The 16,692-nt window shown below is 53.4% G+C and overlaps 1 protein-coding gene across 1 annotated transcript in view; it reads left to right on the top strand.

The window, feature by feature from the left end:
* The window catches only part of CACNA1I (calcium voltage-gated channel subunit alpha1 I), a 134,277-nt gene that overhangs the window by 74,029 nt on the left and 43,556 nt on the right, over positions 1-16,692 (top strand). Inside the window, 4 exon segments of the mRNA XM_077949557.1 lie at positions 3,623-3,782; positions 9,883-10,198; positions 11,820-11,912; positions 15,662-15,974. Of these exon segments, the coding sequence (XP_077805683.1) occupies positions 3,623-3,782; positions 9,883-10,198; positions 11,820-11,912; positions 15,662-15,974 (882 nt within the window).

Raw genomic sequence — 16,692 nt, 5'->3', positions numbered from 1 at the left:
CGCTCACTGGGCTGGGGGCTGCATCAGGTGTCCTGAGGACTCCAGGGTCCTCTTCCCCTTTTTAGCTGGGGACCCAGGGCCCTCAGTCACACTCATGGGGCTGCCTGTAGCCTGTTCCCATCATGGCCCATCTGGCTCTTGCTCCAGGCAGAAGTCTTGAAAAGGTGCACTAAGAACGCAGAACCAGGCCAGGCGCGGTGGCTCACGCCTGTAATCCCAGCACTTTGGGAGGCCGAGGTGGGCGGATCATGAGGTCAGGGGATCGAGACCATCCTGGCTAATACGGTGAAACCCCGTCTCCACTAAAAATACAAAAAATTAGCCGGGCATGCTGGTGCGCGCCTGTAGTCCCAGCTACTCAGAGGCTGAGGCAGGAGAATGGCGTGAACCCGGGAGGCGGAGCTTGCAATGAGCCAAGATCGCACCACTGTACACCAGCCTGGGCGACAAAGCGAGACTCCGTCTCAAAAAAAAAAAAAAAAAAAAAAAAAACCACAGAACCAGGTAAGCCCGTCCTGATCCTGAGAGTGAGTGAGAGCCTTGGGGCAACAAGAGACAGGGTGGTTTCATGACTAACTGGGGGTGAGAATCAGGGAGGACTGCCTGGAGGAGGAGGGTTTGGCTGGGGGAAGGTGTGGCAGGAGATGAAGTAGAAAGGATGATTTGAGGCAGATGGTGACTTGCAGGCAGACTCTCCGCTCTTTCTCTCTGTCCTCTTTGTTTCTGTCACTCCTAGTTTCACTTTCTCCTCTGTCTGCTTTTCTCTTTTCTCTCCCTGCCTCCACCTCCTGTGCCAGGCTCCAGAGGCACTGAGGGTACAGTGTAACTGGCCAACCTGTCTTGGCTAATTACTTGACCGTTGGCATAAAAGGAAGATTAGCCGTGGTCTCTTGAGGTCCTCCCTGGCTCCCTAATCCTGTGGCCCCTCTTCACTGGCGAGGAAGGGATAAAGTCGTTCTAAGTCCTTAATTAGCTAATTATGCTGGGGTTCTGTGGCCCTGGGACTCCCTGGGCCCCAGGGAGGGCTGTGAAGTGCACTGGGGCCCAGCTGGGCAGAGTGAGGCGGGAGGGGAGGAGGGACGGGGCTGCCATTCAGGGAAGCCAGCCGGATAGGTTTGCAGGAGCCTTTCGGAATTTCAATATCCCAGAGAACAAGGGAGATGTAATTAATTGAGCAACAAAGGCCGGCCGGAGGGAACAGCAGGAGTGGGAGTGAAGCAGCCAGGCTGGGACTGTGCGGAGCTGCCTTCTCCAGGCCCTTCTCATCCAGCCTCTTCTCCAGCTGCTACCAGCCCTCTGTGCTTGCCTCCTGCCCCTGTCCTGGCCTCGGGGCTCGCCCATTCTTTTTTGAAGCTCAGAGCTGATCAAGGGCTCTGCCTGCTTAGAAATATGCCAGCAGACCTCCTTGCCCAGACACCCAGCACAGAGCCCCACACTCCTTGGAGCCCCCCGCAACCGCCCTCAGGAATGGTGCCTTTGCCCATGCCAGTCCCTCTGCTGGCCAAGGCTTCACATCCTGGAGTCCAGCTCAGCAAATGTGCCCGGAGCGGCCCCACTCCCCAGTCATGGTCCTTTGGCTCAACACTTGATTCCCTGTCCTCTTGCTGCCAGGCTGTGAGCTCTGGGGGCAGGGGGGGATGGGGGCGGGGAGGGTAAAAAATTGGGTCTTGTTTGTCTTTGGATTCCCCATGTGCCCAACGCCATGCCTGGCATGTAGCTGGCATTTACTATGTGTTTCATGAACGAACGAACGAACGAATGAACGAACGAATGAACAAATGGTGGGGCACTAGAAAGGCCTGCAGTTGGCCTGCTTGAGTCAGGGAATCCATTTGGATGGATTACCCATCCATTTATTGGCCACCCATTCTATTTTCTCCCTTCCCTCTGCTGTAAACGCCTCGCCCCCCGGCTTGGGGGTGTAGCGTGGTGGAGGACTGAGCCCTCACCCTGGCCTGCTCCCGGTGGGATGAAGCCGCCTGCAGGCGAGCCCCACTGTCGTTCCTGAGAGGAGGCTGACCTAGTTTTGTGGAGAGGGAAGATGGGGTGAGCATTAATTATTGATTGGAAATCACTGCACACAGAGTTTGTGATGCAAATTCCAAATAATTATCCTCATTAATAACCACCTCAGGCTCACCCCTGGCATATAAAACCATCTGGACAGGGCCACGGTTCTACTTGTCACCATCCTTCCATCTTCCTCTCTTCAATCTTCCACTCCCTCCCCATGACTTATCACATAATTCGTTCATGAGTAGTCATTGAACAAATGTTAGGTGAGTCTGTCTTCTGGGCCAGGACCTGCTGGGTTCTGGGAATACTGAGGTGACTTAGACAAGGGTCCTGCCCCCAGAACCTTACAACCTGGTGGAAGAGACAGGAAAGTAGACAGACAACTATACATTAGGGCTAGAAGATGAGATATTGGTATGGATGGAACCTCCTAGGTTGTGCAGTATACAACATGCACAACTGTACATGGCAGCCTAGGCTAGGTCAGAGGTGCTGAGATTGCCCAGAGCAGAAGAGAGAAGGATGAACTCTACCTGTGATGATGTAAGAGTCTGGAAGCCTTCGCAGAAAGAGCATTCACAGGGCCGTGGTGGCTGAATAGGGATTTGCCAGGCAGAAGAGAGGAGCAAGGGTGTTCTGGGAAGAGGGAACAGCAAGGATAAAAGCACGGAGGTGTGAAATCTTATGGTATGTTTAGGGAACTTCAAATAATTTGGCACTGCAAGGCATAGGCTGTAAATTGAGAGAGGTATGAAGCTAGAGAGGTGGGCAGTATGGACTCTACAGGATCTCAGGGGGAGGGTGTGTACTCAAAGGTGCCCCACCAACTCTTCACCTTCTTTGGAGCCATGGACTCCTGTGTGGGCCTTCTCTGTAGAGCCTATTAGCAGGCCCTTGGCTCTTCTGAAGGTGACTCTGGGGGCTCTGCCTGGTTCTATCATGCAGTGGGAGTGGTAATTCTGGCTGGTACTGCTGTGTCCTGACATGGTCAAGGGGAACAGTGACTGCCCCAGAGACAAAGGGTATTCAGGACACATTCATTGGGCACGTACTATGACCACTCTATGCAGGTGCTGGGCATACTAATGTGAACCAGCCTCAGTCCCAGGCCACTGGGACAAGGGGGTTGTGAAAAGACACCTAGATTTTGTGTCAAGACACCTGGTCTAAATCTAGACCCTGCTGCTTCTGAGCTGTGTGACCTAGGGCAAGCAGTTTCAGTTCTTTGAGTCTCCAGCTGCCTTCTCTATAAAATAGAAATGATAGTACCAACCTCACAGAGTTGTCATGAAGACTGAAGATCACATTTGTGCAAGTACACAGAAGAGCACTTAGTACATAAAAGGTGCTCCATAAGTGCTTGCTTGTTCATTCACAATCTAGCGTAAGTGGAGCGGGGCCCTGAGCCATTTCCATGGCTTTTTGGGTGGAGGGGCAGATACAAAGGAGAGGGTGTATCTGGCAGCCACTGAACAGGATGGGAACAGCAAGGAGCTCTTGAATATGCATCCCACTCCCCGTCCCTGTTTCTCTAATCTTGCTCTCACTCTCCTCTCTGGGACCTCTGCTCCCTGTCTGACCATCCCTCCACCTTTCCCCCTCCCAGGTATGCGGATCCTGGTGAACCTGCTCCTGGACACGCTGCCCATGCTGGGGAATGTCCTGCTGCTCTGCTTCTTTGTCTTCTTCATCTTTGGCATCATAGGCGTGCAGCTCTGGGCCGGCCTGCTGCGTAACCGCTGCTTCCTGGAGGAGAATTTCACCATGTGAGTTCAGCCCCTGCCATCCATGCAGCTCCAGGGACTCTTACTAAGACACAGTTTTAACCTTCTGGGTCACTGGGAATCAGGACCAATGGGGTAGAAGCAGCAGAAAAAGAGAGGTCAGGTAGGAGGGGAAAGGGAAGTTAAGACACAAGCAGAAGTGATGCCCAGGAGGAAAAAGAAGACAGAAAACCTGAAGAGCAGGCATAGAACTTGGCTCTCTGCTCACAGCACATTCATTCCCCTTGGTGGCTGAGTCATCCAGGAAGGCTGAGCTCCCATTCGGCCGCCTGTGTATGAAAGCAGGGGGCGGGACACTCCTCCGAGAGAGGATTATTGACACACAAATCAAGCTCTGGCTCTTGGAGGAGCTGGGCTTAGTTGTCTGAAAAATGGGATGCCTATAGAACCCGTGCTTCCGTAGTGGTGGGGGACAAGTGTACGCACACACATACCTACGCGTATGTGTTTGGACGTGAATATGCATTCATTTCAGATATGCATGGCATGCACCGACTAAGTGCCAGGCCCCAGGGAGTCAGAAACAGGAGAGAATTTTCATCCATTTTCTCACTCGCCTTTTGTTGGGCCTGTGCTCAGGTCTCAGGATGCGGCAAAAGAGGGGATCCCTGCCCTTGAGAAGCGCAGGGCTGGGAGCCGATCCCAGACACCTCTAGTGAGTGCCTCTCAGTCTGTCAATCATGGACCGAGGTGACTGTGGGAGGTGTGGGGATGTGGGGACACTGTACAGGTGAGAGCTAGTTTCTCCCTCTCCGCCTGTCTGGTTGGGGAGAGGGTAGCAGAGCTGGAGGGTGAAAGTTGGGTAGGAACGGGCCCATCCACCCATCGCTGTGGGGGAACAGTAGGGTACTTGGATAGACCACAGCAGGGGCACCTTGGTGGGTAAGGGCCCCAAGTGGGGGTTCAGGAAGGGGGTCTACACTTGTGCCCACTCCCAGAAGGGGCAGGTCCTGAGGCAGGGCCCGGGGCAGTGGGACTGGGGAGAGGCAGCTGCTTTGAAGTCAGGGTAGTATGAGCTCCACCCCTCTGTCCCACAGGCCTCTTTCCCTGGATCCTTCTGTGGCCGGCCCCTTCTTATTATGTGGGCTCAGCACACCCGACGCCTCCTCCTGGAGGCCTTCCCTCGCCCTCCCTCACCACCCCAGCCCCAAGTTGGCCATCACACAGCCCTGCTGGGTTTTCTTCTTGACTCATCTCTCTGAAATCATCTCCTGTCGGTTCATCCAAGGTCTCTGGAGGCCCCTGGAATGTCAGTTCTCTACTGCAGGGGCACCTGGGGCTTGACTCTTCCCAGGATCTAGAGCAGGACTTGGCACAGGTGCTCCCAACTAATTGTTGAAGGAATGAGTGAGTGAGTGGATGTGTGAGTTCATTTCACCCAGAGGCAGGCTGGGAGCGAGGAATGGCTGTTGGAGATTCTGTGTCCCAGTCCCTGATGTCTCCTTCTCTGTGGTTGTCCTGAGGCCTCATGAGACAGCCCCCAGCCCTGTCTTGGATGCAACAGGGGAGTTGGAGGGAGGATGCCGTGGACGTGCTTGGGCCGTGTTAAAGAGTAACCTGATCTGGTCCACCCCCATCCCCACCCCAGGAAGGGAATAATAAATATAAAGAAATGTCACTGGAGAAAGAACGCCCTAAGGGAAGATGCTGGGTGATTGCCATGCCTCCCTCTGAGCTCCTGGCTTCATTCTCCTAGGGCGGGTGGTCGGTGATGAAGAAGAAAGGAGATGAGTACAGTTCACGCACGTCTGGGTGGGGAGCAAGGCCAGGGTCATTCCAGGTCTGTGACTCCTGTAGAAATAAGGGAGGTTTAGACCTTAACTCACAAGGCTTGTTTAGGACAAGGAGCAGAGAAGTTGGTAACCAGGGTTCACAAAGAGGCAGCAAGATCTCTTCTGGGTGATGAGAAAGCTGGAATTTGAGAAGATCCTAGCTAGGATCTTGGGGAACCAGGCAGGGTCTTGGGCAGGGGAATTCCTCAAAGTCCTCTTTTTGGGCTCTCCCCAGCCAGGCCTGTTGCCTGGAAGCCTCTAGCTCCTGGCACAGTGGGCCCTGTGAGAGGGGCAGAGCTCAGTAGTCAGGGCAGAGAAGGGCCCTTCCTGGGGTGTAACACAAAGAGGTCGGAGTTGGGGCCACAGAAAGCCTCAGCCCAACCTGTCACTATGCAGATGGAGACTGAGGCCTAGATGGGAAGGGACTTACCCAGGGCCAACGGCAAGGCTTCCAGCAAGCATCCAGCCCCTTCCTGGCTGCGTGGGTGTCAGGACACTGTCATTCCACAAACACTCACCAATCCCTTCCAGGGGCCAGGGCCTATGCTGGGCCCTGGGGATGCAGAGACCCTTTATCTTGGCCACTGTCCTCTGTACTGTCTCACTGGGGGGCTGAATGTGTTGAAAATTAGGCCTCAGGGTGCTCTGGGCTTGGCAGAGTGGGGCCTGGAAGCCCAGAGGGGTTACAAGACCAGCCAGGGTGGGGACCAAGGGGGCTTCTCGCTTCACAGAGGACCAGCGGCACTTCTTGCTTCTCAGAGGATGTGACCTTGAGCTGAACCTAAAAGGTTCAAGAGAAATGTCTCCAGGCAGGCGGGGGCACAGGGAGTGGGTGGGGAGGGTATTCCTGATCGAGGCAGCCTCACTGCCACAGTGTGGTGTGTGGGTTAGGAACCCGAGCCCCAGCCTGGCAGTCAGGGTCAAATCCTGCCTCTCTCACTTGGCAGCACTCCTGGGTGTCTACCCAAAAAAGGGATGGCTTATATACATCCCAAGATGTGTACAAGAATATTTATGAGTCATAAGAGCCGAAAAACCAGGAACAACCCCAAACCATCGGCAGAATGAATAAATAAATGGCAGTGTATTCACTCAGCGGAATACTCACAGACGTGACAAAGAAGGAATTACATTTCGCTCTCTTAATGGTGTCCTTTGATGAATGAAACTCTTAGTTGTAATGAAGTCCAGTTTATCAATCATTTTTTTAGCTTTGTTTTTTGTATCCTATTTAAGAAATCTTTTCTAAAGATTGTGAAAATATTTTCCAGTGCTTTCTTTTAGGAACTTTCTCTTTTTAAAAAATCCTTACATGTAGGTCTGTGGTCCATCTCTAGTTTTGTGTATGGTTTGTGGTTAGAGTCAAGATTTTATTTATTTACTTATTTATTTATTTTTTGACGGAATCTCACTCTGTCGCCTAGGCTGGAGTGCAGTGGCATGATGTTGGCTCACTGCCACCTCCTCCTCCCAGGTTCAAGCGATTCTCCTGCCTCAGTCTCCTGGTTAGCTGGGATTACCGGCACATGCCACCACGCTATTAAATGGCTAATTTTTGTATTGTTAGTAGAGATGGGGTTTCGCCATGTTGGCCAAGCTGGTTTTGAACTCCTGACCTTAGGTGATCCACCCACCTTGGCCTCCCAAAGTGTTGGGATTACAGGCGTTAGCCACTGCACCCCGTCTCCGTTGGGATCAAGATTTATTGATTTATTTTCAGTGGATAGTCAGTTGTCCCAGGACCAGTGATGGAAAAACTCTACGCTTTCTCCACTGAATTGCAGTGGTGCCTCTATGAGACTCAGGTGACCATATGTATTTGGGTTGGATGTGTACATTTTGATTATTGATGGATGTGCAAAATTGCCCTCTAAGAAGGTTGTACCAATGTATACTCCCACAACAGTGTATGTGAGTGTCTGTTTACATTCATTCTTTTCCTGAATATTACCAACCCTGAAATGTTTGCCATTTGGATGGGTGTAAAATGATCTCATTATTTTTTCTTTGCATTTGGTTATTTTGTTCCATTAGTGTTTCTTCCTATATATTGGCCATTTTTTATTTCTTCTGTGAATTTTTCTGTTCTTGTCTTTTGTCCTTTTTTTTTCGCCTAGTGGGTTATTTTTCCTTTTCCTTATTGAGTTGCGGGAGATTTTCATATGCTTTAGACCAACAGTCCCCAACCTTTTTGGCACCAGGGACCAGTTTCATGGAAGATGATTTTTTCCATGGACCAGAGTTGGGGGATAGTTTTGGGATGAAACTGTTCCACCTCAGATCATCAGGCATTAGATTCTCATAAGGAGTGCACAACCTAGATCCCTTGAGTGTGAAGTTCACAATAGGGTTTGTGCTTCTATGAGAATCTAATGCTACCACTGATCTGACAGAAGGTGGAGCTCAGGCAGTAATGCTCTCTCGCCCAAAACTCATGTCCTCCTGTGTGGCCCCGGGGGTTGGGGACCCCTGCTTTAGATAGTTACCTTTTATCTTCTTTGTATGTTGCAAATACTTCATCCTATGCAACAGCAAACTATGGCCCGTTTTGGTAAATAAAGATTTATTGAAACAGCTATGCCAACTTGTTTATCTATTTCCTGTAACTGTTTGCAGATTACAATGGCAAAGTTGAGTCATTGGGACAGAGGCCAGGTGCTCTGCAGAAAAATATTTGCTAATATAGCCCATTACACAAAAAGTTTGCCTACCTCTGCTTTATCCCAATTTGTTGCTTGTCTTTTTACTTCGTATATTTTGTCTCAGTGAAATTTTACATTAGTATGTAGTCGATCTGGTCGAACTTTTCCTTTACAAAACTTGGATTTTGTGTCTTACCCAGGAAAGTTATACCTATCTTGAGTTAACAAAAAATATTCCATATTTTCTTATAATGTTTTGGTGGTGATGTTCATTGCATTTATGCTTTTTAATCCACTGGAAGTTTACTATTTTTAGTTTTACAATTTGTCTTAATCTACTATATCCAAATATTATTTTTAATGTGTAATCAGTATAAAAATTAAAAATGGGATAATTTATATGTCTAGTTTTGGATACCTGTCTTCAGAAAGTTTATTTTTGTGTATGGTGTGAGGTTGGGATCTAGCTAGTATTTCCCAAACAGATAGCAACTATCCTAACACCACTTACTGATGGGCCCCTCCTTTCTCTGCAGGTCTGAAAAGCCATCTCTGTGATATACTAAGTTTCCCTTTGTACATGGGTTTGTCTTTGTGCTCTATGGCATTCCCTTAACCTTTCTGTTCGTGTCACAGTGGTACACAGTATTAACAATAGTAGTTGTAGAGCATTTGGCTCTCTTGTAGATCTGGTTTCTGTTTATCTCTCTCCTTTTTAAAACTTGTCTTGACTATTTTCCCATCCAAATAAATCCTAGAGCCATCTGGGCAGGCTCCACAGGCCAAAATGTTGGGATTTTGATTAGGATTGCAGTGAAGCATAGATTAACCCTTCTGGATGGTCAGAGTAGGGATTGTTGTCTGTTTTATAGATAAGGAAATCAAAGTCCAGAGAGGGGCAGCTGGGCTCGGTGGCTCATGCCTGTAATCCCACCACTTTGGGAGGCTGAGCTGGGTGGATCACCTGAGATCAGGAGTTTGAGAACATCCTGACCAATATGGTGAAACCTTGTCTCTACTAAAAATACAAAAATTAGCCAGGTGTGGTGGCATGCACCTATAGTCCCATCTACTCAGGAGGCTGAGACAGAAGAATTGCTTGAACCAGGGAGGCGGAGGTTACGGTGAGCCAAGATCTCACCACTGCACCCCAGCTTGGGTGACAGAGGAAGACTTGGTCTAAAAAAAAAAAAAAAAGAAACAAAGTCCAGAGAGAGGAGGTGATCTGCCCAGGATCACTTAGATGCAAGTGGGTGGAGCAGATGGAGGATTTACCCCTCATCTGCTGGATTGGTAAAAGCCAGTGCTTGTTTATTGAGCATCTGCTCTGTCTGTGTGAACCCAACAGTGTGTGTGGCCTGGGGATGCTGAAATGTCCAGCCTCCCAGGGGAGTTGGGGGCATCTCCCCCAGGAGCCATAATGAAGGTGTGTGCAAGGCACAGTGAGGCTCCCCAGAGGAGGGGACCACAGTGGGTCAGTGGGGGTTTTCTTGGCCATAACAGAGGTGGGGAATGGTGACCACACAGGGGAACAGCATGTGCCAAGGCCTGAAGCAGTGACAAGGCCTTCTGGGCCATCCTGCCATGCTGTATGGCCTCTCCCTTCCTGATCCTCCTGGCAGTGACCCCTCCCCTTTCCCTCTTTTACCCACCCTCGCCTGTGGACAGACAAGGGGATGTGGCCTTGCCCCCATACTACCAGCCGGAGGAGGACGATGAGATGCCCTTCATCTGCTCCCTGTCGGGGGACAATGGGATCATGGGCTGCCATGAGATCCCTCCGCTCAAGGAGCAGGGCCGTGAGTGCTGCCTGTCCAAGGACGACGTCTATGACTTTGGGGCGGGGCGCCAGGACCTCAACGCCAGCGGCCTCTGTGTCAACTGGAACCGTTACTACAATGTGTGCCGCACGGGCAGCGCCAACCCCCACAAGGGTGCCATCAACTTTGACAACATTGGTTACGCTTGGATTGTCATCTTCCAGGTGAGGCTGCTCAGGCCTGGGGCCAACCTGGTCCTAGAGTGGGCAGCTCTGCCTGGTGGGCAGGGCTCTGTGCTAGGCATTTGCCACCCCCTATCTCACTGAAACCTGCCCAGCTTGCTGGCAGAATAGGCATTATCGTGCCCATTTTATAGACAGAGAACCCAAGGTTCAAAGAAAGGAAGCAAGCTAATTGACCACAGATGATGTATTAAATTGCAAAACTAGGATCTTAACTCAGCTCTGGGTGACCCCAAAGCCTGAGCTCTTTGCAGAGCCCCAGGTTGCCTTGGGCCATATGGATCCCAGCAGGGAGGGCTGTTCAGAGAGGAGAGGCAGGATTCAAGCTCTGTTGGAGGGATTGGCTGACCAAGGCCAGGATCATGGGGTAGGAGGACATTCCCGGTGGGGACAGCCTGAGCAAAATTCTGGTGCAGGGAGTGCCAAGTAGCTAATCTGGAGTCAGTAAGAAATGTTTCTCGCCTTGTCACCCAGTGCACATAATACACACACATTCACAAAGCAGCGCTAGCCTCATGGTGTGCAAAGCGCTTGTTGCATGGCCCCACTGCACTGACTGTCCTGTCAGCCTACAGTCTGCAGAGGATAGGCTGCGGTTTGTGTAGGGAAGGAACTAGGGCAGTGGACCTTGGGTGTATTGCTTGGCCTCTCTGTGCCTCAGTTTTCTCATCTTTAAAATGGGGTAGTAACAGCCCCCCTCACCTTGGGTGGCTGTTAAGAATAAAGCAGATGGCGCTCTCAGGGCAGCCAGCCCTGTGTGCAGAGAGTGCTGAGTAGAGGTTACCTTTCTGCTGTCCTGGGAAAGAAGGGGCAGGAGCAGACGGGGGAGCTGGGAATTCCCTGAGGGAGTGGTGGGAGGGCCGAACTCTGCTGCCTCTGCTGCCCTGCGCTGCCTCCACTGCCCTGTGCTGCCCTGCACTGCCCTCCGCTGCCCTAGGCACTTTGCTCTGGGGGAGCGTCAGGATCATTTGTTCAGAGCTGCAGGGTGTGAGGTGACGGCAACAACTGTGTTTTGGAACTGTCTGCACAGGAGAGTGGGTGGCTGCTCTGGGGGTCCCACTCTGTGCATTTGCCAGAAGCCAGCAAGGACCTACAGTTTGTCTTTCCCAAGGCTGCTCCATCCCCCAGTCTGGGAAGGAGTCGGGGTGGGGTGGGTGGTGACAGAGTCACACCAGCCTCATCACAGTGCATACCACCAGGCTCCACCGAGCTGCACCCCAGCCCTGCCAGGTGGGCTCCCCACGTACAGAAGCAGCAGCTGAGGCTCAAAGAGGGTGGGTAGCCCAGCTGATAAGCTGGAGCAGGGGCAGGCTCCCTGCTTTTCCAGCCCTCCCGCTGGTGTGGTAGATCGGAAGGACCAAGGTTCAAATCCTGGCTCCACCCCTTCCTGGCTATGCGATAGTGGGCAAGTGCCTTCCCCTCGCTGAGCCTCAGTTTCCTCACCTGTATAATGTGATGTGCCTTGTCCAGCCCCTGTGAGAGGGACTCGAGGCAGCACGTGTGATGCGTTCTGGCACACAGTAGGGCCTCTGTGTGGGGTGCTGCCCGGGCTACGGGCTTTCTGATGGGCCAGCCCTCTCTTTCTCTCTCCTGCGCGCGGCAGGTGATCACTCTGGAAGGCTGGGTGGAGATCATGTACTATGTGATGGATGCTCACTCCTTCTACAACTTCATCTACTTCATCCTGCTTATCATAGTAAGTGTCAGGGAGCCTGGGCTCCTAGGCGCGCTCAGAACCTGAGGAGGGAGGGTCTTTGGGAATCCCCAGGGAGCCCCTCAGAGCGAGGCGAGCCGAGATGAGGGAGCAGGAGGGGCTGTTTCTCAGCACCACTGGGCAGCAGGTGATTGAAGGGGCTCTTCAGGGGTGGCTGTCGGAAGCATCCATCACCTTCAATTGCTGTCATTTCTCATGTCTGGGCACTTACTTCCCCACCGATGCTCTGCTCCTGTCTCTCTGCGTTGTATCTCTGGGATACACTCTTTGCATGACCTGAGCCCGAGGTGTAGCCTCAGACTGGAAGCTTCAGAAGGGCTTCCAGCTCATGCCTGTTTTCCTGGACAGGGAAGACAAGATGCCTGGAGACTGAGCAGGGTTTGGAGGGAGGTCGCCTGATGGTGATCTGGTGGAACTCCCTGAAATTCTCAGAGGGACTCCCATCTCTTGGGCAGCCCTGCCTTGTTGGGGTAACCTGGAGATGGAGGTGGGCCCACCTGCCTCTTCCTGGCCAGCCCCTCTTGCCTGCACCCCCACACAGTCTCCCCAGGGTGAGCTCATCCACCTCGTCATGCCTGACTGCAGCTTCAGCACAGCACAGTCCCCAAAATGTCAAGGTGATTGACTCCCAGGAGCCGCTGCTGAATCCTGCTGTTGCGAGGCTGGGTTCTCTGGCTTCCTGGTGGTGGGAGAGGGCACACTTGACCCTCCAGGGCAGTGTCCCATCCTGGGCTGGCAGGACCTTGACCTGGGGACCCAGGCCAGACCGGCAGGTGACCGGAGACACCTGCTGTTGTCTAAGCTCCAGTGCTTTCTTGGGGAGGCTGGAGCCTTGGACCTAGAGGAGATGCCCCAGATAAAAGGAGAGGGACCAGATATTCAGCATTGCCATCCATGGCCTTGCATACTCATTCACTAGAACATTCAGGAAGCCCACACTGTACCAGGCCCTGAGCCAAGTGCTAGGAACAGAGCAGTGAGTAAGGCTCAGCCCCTGTCCTCAAGGCGCTCACAGTCTCGTGAGAAGATGGGCTGACAGCAGTCAGTGACATACAGCATCTTAGGCGCCATGATAGAAGGGAGCCCAGAGAAGGCTCCCAATCCAGCCTGGAGGAGGGATGGGGAGGTGGGAGGCTTCTTGGAGGAGGTGATGCCAGAATTGAGCCGTAAAGACTCAGGAGGTCAGCAGGGAAAGAGCCTCTTGGGCGGGGGTGGCTCACAGAGCCCCTGAAGCTGGTCGGGATACTGCAGTGTGGGAGCCACAAGCCACTGAGGTTGCAGGAGGAGACTCCGGTTCCCAGGAGGGGCTAGAGGATGCTCCAGCTGCTCTTGCTGTGGGGTTCAGGGTGGCTAAGGGTGCGGATGGGGTAAAGCGCAATGCTCCCCAAGCTCATTGTGAAATGGGGGACAGTGACAGCACCTTGCTCCTGGGCTCTCAGGAGGGTTAGGTGAGACAGAGCCTGAAGCCTGCATGCCCTTGGCACACAGTGAGTGCTCAGTACATGTGCTCTGCTACTATTACGGCTGCTGCTGTCGGGTCTCAGGCAGCCCTGTCACAGGACAATCTGCTACTATTGTGGCTGCTGCTGTCGGGTCTCAGGCGGCCCTGTCACAGGACAAGGAGTGCTGGCAAGAGGCTGAAAGGGCTGAATTTTTCCAGGCGCTGGGAAGGGTTCACAAAGCAAAGTCAGGACAAATGTGCTTCTATGTCACCTGCAGGGTCACCTCCCGTGAGGACCCTGAACCCCAGAAAGGTGAGGGGTACTTGACCTTCAAGCCCAGGCTCTAGTACTCCTTTACATTTTAATTTTTATTATTTTTATTTTATTTTAGAGACAAGGTCTGGCTCTGTCGCCCAGGCTGAAGTGCTGTGGTGCAATCATAGCTCACTGCAGCCTTGATCTCCTGGGCTCAAGCGATCGTCCCCCCTCAGCCTCCTGAGTAGCTGGGACTATGGGCACGCAGCACCATGCCTGGCTAATTTTTAAATTTTTTTTTGAGACAGGGTCTTGCTATGTTTCTTAGGCTGATCTCAAACTCCTGGACTCAAGTGATCCTCCTGCTTTGGCTTCCCAAAGAACTGGGATTACAGGCGTGAGCCACGGCCCCGGGCCCCCAGTGCTCTTTCTTTCTTGTCTTTTTTTTTTTTTTTTTTTTTTTAAGACGGAGTCTTGCTCTTGTTGCCCAGGCTGGAGTGCAATGGCCTGATCTCGGCTCACTGCAACCTCTGCCTTCCGGGTTCAAGTGATTCTCCTACCTCAGCTTCCTGAGTAGCTGGGATTACAGGTACACACCACCACGCCCGGCTAATTTTTGTATTTTTAGTAGAGACGGGGTTTCACCATGTTAGCCAGGCTGGTCTCGAACTCCTGACTTCAAGTGAATCACCCACTTCGGCCTTCCAAAGTGTTGGGATTACAGGCATGAGCCACCGCACCCAGCCTCCTTCTGACTTGAAAAGTTCTTGGCTCATCAGGTCTGAGCCTTCTGTTTTACAGATGGGGAAGTGGAGGCCGGGAGGGGATGGAGGCCTGCCTGGGTCGCCCAGGGCAGCAGCTGCAGAGGCAGAGGCGGGTAGGAGCCTGACAAATGTGTGGTCCCAGAGGGCAGGGCCCAGCCCTCTCTTCCTGCGACCCTCACACAGGCCTGGTGCAGGGCAGCTCCCCAGGAAGTGCTTGTGGACGAGGTGACTGAGACAAGGATGGGAGGCCATCTTCTTACCCGATAGGCAGGGGATTTTCCCAGAGTCCTCTGGGCCAGTAACCCTCCCAGACCCTAGCTCCTCAATCGTCGTTGATGAGGCTGCAGCCGGGGAGAGCCTCCTGGCAGGCACCTCCGAGGGGGATGAAAGCTATCTGCTCTGGCTGGCTGGCAGCCAAGTTCACTCCCAGGCTCAGCAAATGCTGGGGAGGGGGCTGTGCCCTGAAAGCCTGGAAACTGGAGAGGAGCCCCACTCCTGGAGCCATCAGGCCATGAGGAGATGGGATCCCCAGTGCCAACCGGGGCAGCCTCTCCCCCTCCATTTCCTGTAAGCACAAATAAAGCCACATGAAAACCCCGAGGGACCTTCTCTTTTCTCGTCTGGGGTCCCAGCTGAGGCCAGATTCTGGCCAGAGAGAAGGCAGGGCTGGGCAAGGACTCAGGGCCTGGGAAAGCCGAAACGGGCTGTGGCCTCCCTCCCTGGGCTCAGTGCAGATGTCCCAGGCGGATGGGGGCCAGGCCAGGGCCTAGGGGTGTGAGGGGAGCTGGGCTTTGAAGCAGATCCCAGTCGGGCCTGGGGAGCTGCCTAGGCCGTCGCCTTCTCCTGGAGCGAGGCCTCAGCGATCTTTTCCTGTCCCCATCTGTGTCTGTGCCTGTGTCTCTCTGGGCCCCTCCACCTCTCCTGCCTCTTTCCCTGTCTCCACTCATCCCCTGCATCTCCCCTCCCTTGTGTCTGTCCTCTCTGAGCCTGTCTCATTTTCTTTGTCATTGTGTCTGTGTACCTCGCTGTCTCTTTCTACCTACCCCTACTCTGGCCTGTGTCTCTGGTTGGTCCCTGCCCCTCCTCCTTGCTTAATTTCTGCCTCTGTACCTGCATCTCCATCTCTGTCTCCATCTCCCCATCTCCCCATCTCCCTCTGCCTCCCTCTCCCCATGTCTCCCTGCTGTCCCCACCCCATGACTGCCTCTCTCACCCCTCTGTCCCCTCCATCCGTGTCCCTGTCCCTATCCTCTCCTCCCGTTGGTCACAGGTGGGCTCCTTCTTCATGATCAACCTGTGCCTCGTTGTCATAGCGACCCAGTTCTCGGAGACCAAGCAACGGGAGCACCGGCTGATGCTGGAACAGCGGCAGCGCTACCTGTCCTCCAGTACGGTGGCCAGCTACGCCGAGCCTGGCGACTGCTACGAGGAGATCTTCCAGTATGTCTGCCACATCCTGCGCAAGGCCAAGCGCCGCGCCCTGGGCCTCTACCAGGCCCTGCAGAGCCGGCGCCAGGCTCTGGGCCCGGAGGCCCCGGCGCCCGCCAAACCTGGGCCCCATGCCAAGGAGCCCCGGCACTACAGTAAGTGGCCCTGCATCCGACACGGCACTCAGGCACTGCATGCCAAGTGTCGCTCCTTTCTAGCACGTCCAGCAGGCCCAGCAGCCTCCACATTCCAGGTCTTCACTTTGTGCTCAAGTGTTTCCTTCACAGCCCCCAGGGAGCTGTGTCCCCATCTCTGCCTGCCCTCTCCTGGCACCTGTCAGAGTCTGTACTGGACTGGGCCTGGTGCTGGGTGGAACTCAGCCTTTCCCTGGAGGCATTCGATCCCTGTGTGTGTGGAGACAGCAGCTCTGCCCCGGGAGCCACACTTGAGAGGAATGAACAAGTGTCTGTCCTCAGTCTTGGGAAGCTCAAATTCTTCCCCCGCTGCAGCCCACATCTCTCCCTTCTCTGGGTTCCTTCTGCTGTCCCCTGCTTTCCAGCACACCCGAGCAATGACCCTGGGTGCCTGGCACAAAGGGGCTGTGGGTCTGCCCCCTCAAAGCTGTGGCATGTTGGGGACTCATGCCACCCTGTGCTCTGTGCTTGCCCTGGGGCTGTGGGAGTTACACTTTTGTTTTTTGTTGTTGTTGTTGTTGAGACGGGGTCACCGAGGGAGTATAGTGACACCAACACAGCTTACTGCAACCTCGATCTCCTAGACTTAAGCCATCCTGCTGCGTCAGCCTTCAGAGTAGCTGGGACTATAGGCGTGCCCCCCCATGCCCGGCTAATTTTTAATTTTTTTTTTTTTGTA

Source organism: Macaca mulatta, chromosome 10 (assembly GCF_049350105.2).
Source record: "Macaca mulatta isolate MMU2019108-1 chromosome 10, T2T-MMU8v2.0, whole genome shotgun sequence".
Lineage (NCBI taxonomy): Eukaryota > Metazoa > Chordata > Mammalia > Primates > Cercopithecidae > Macaca > Macaca mulatta.
Note: the sequence above shows the minus strand (reverse complement) of the source record. Positions and strands in the feature narration are given on the sequence as shown.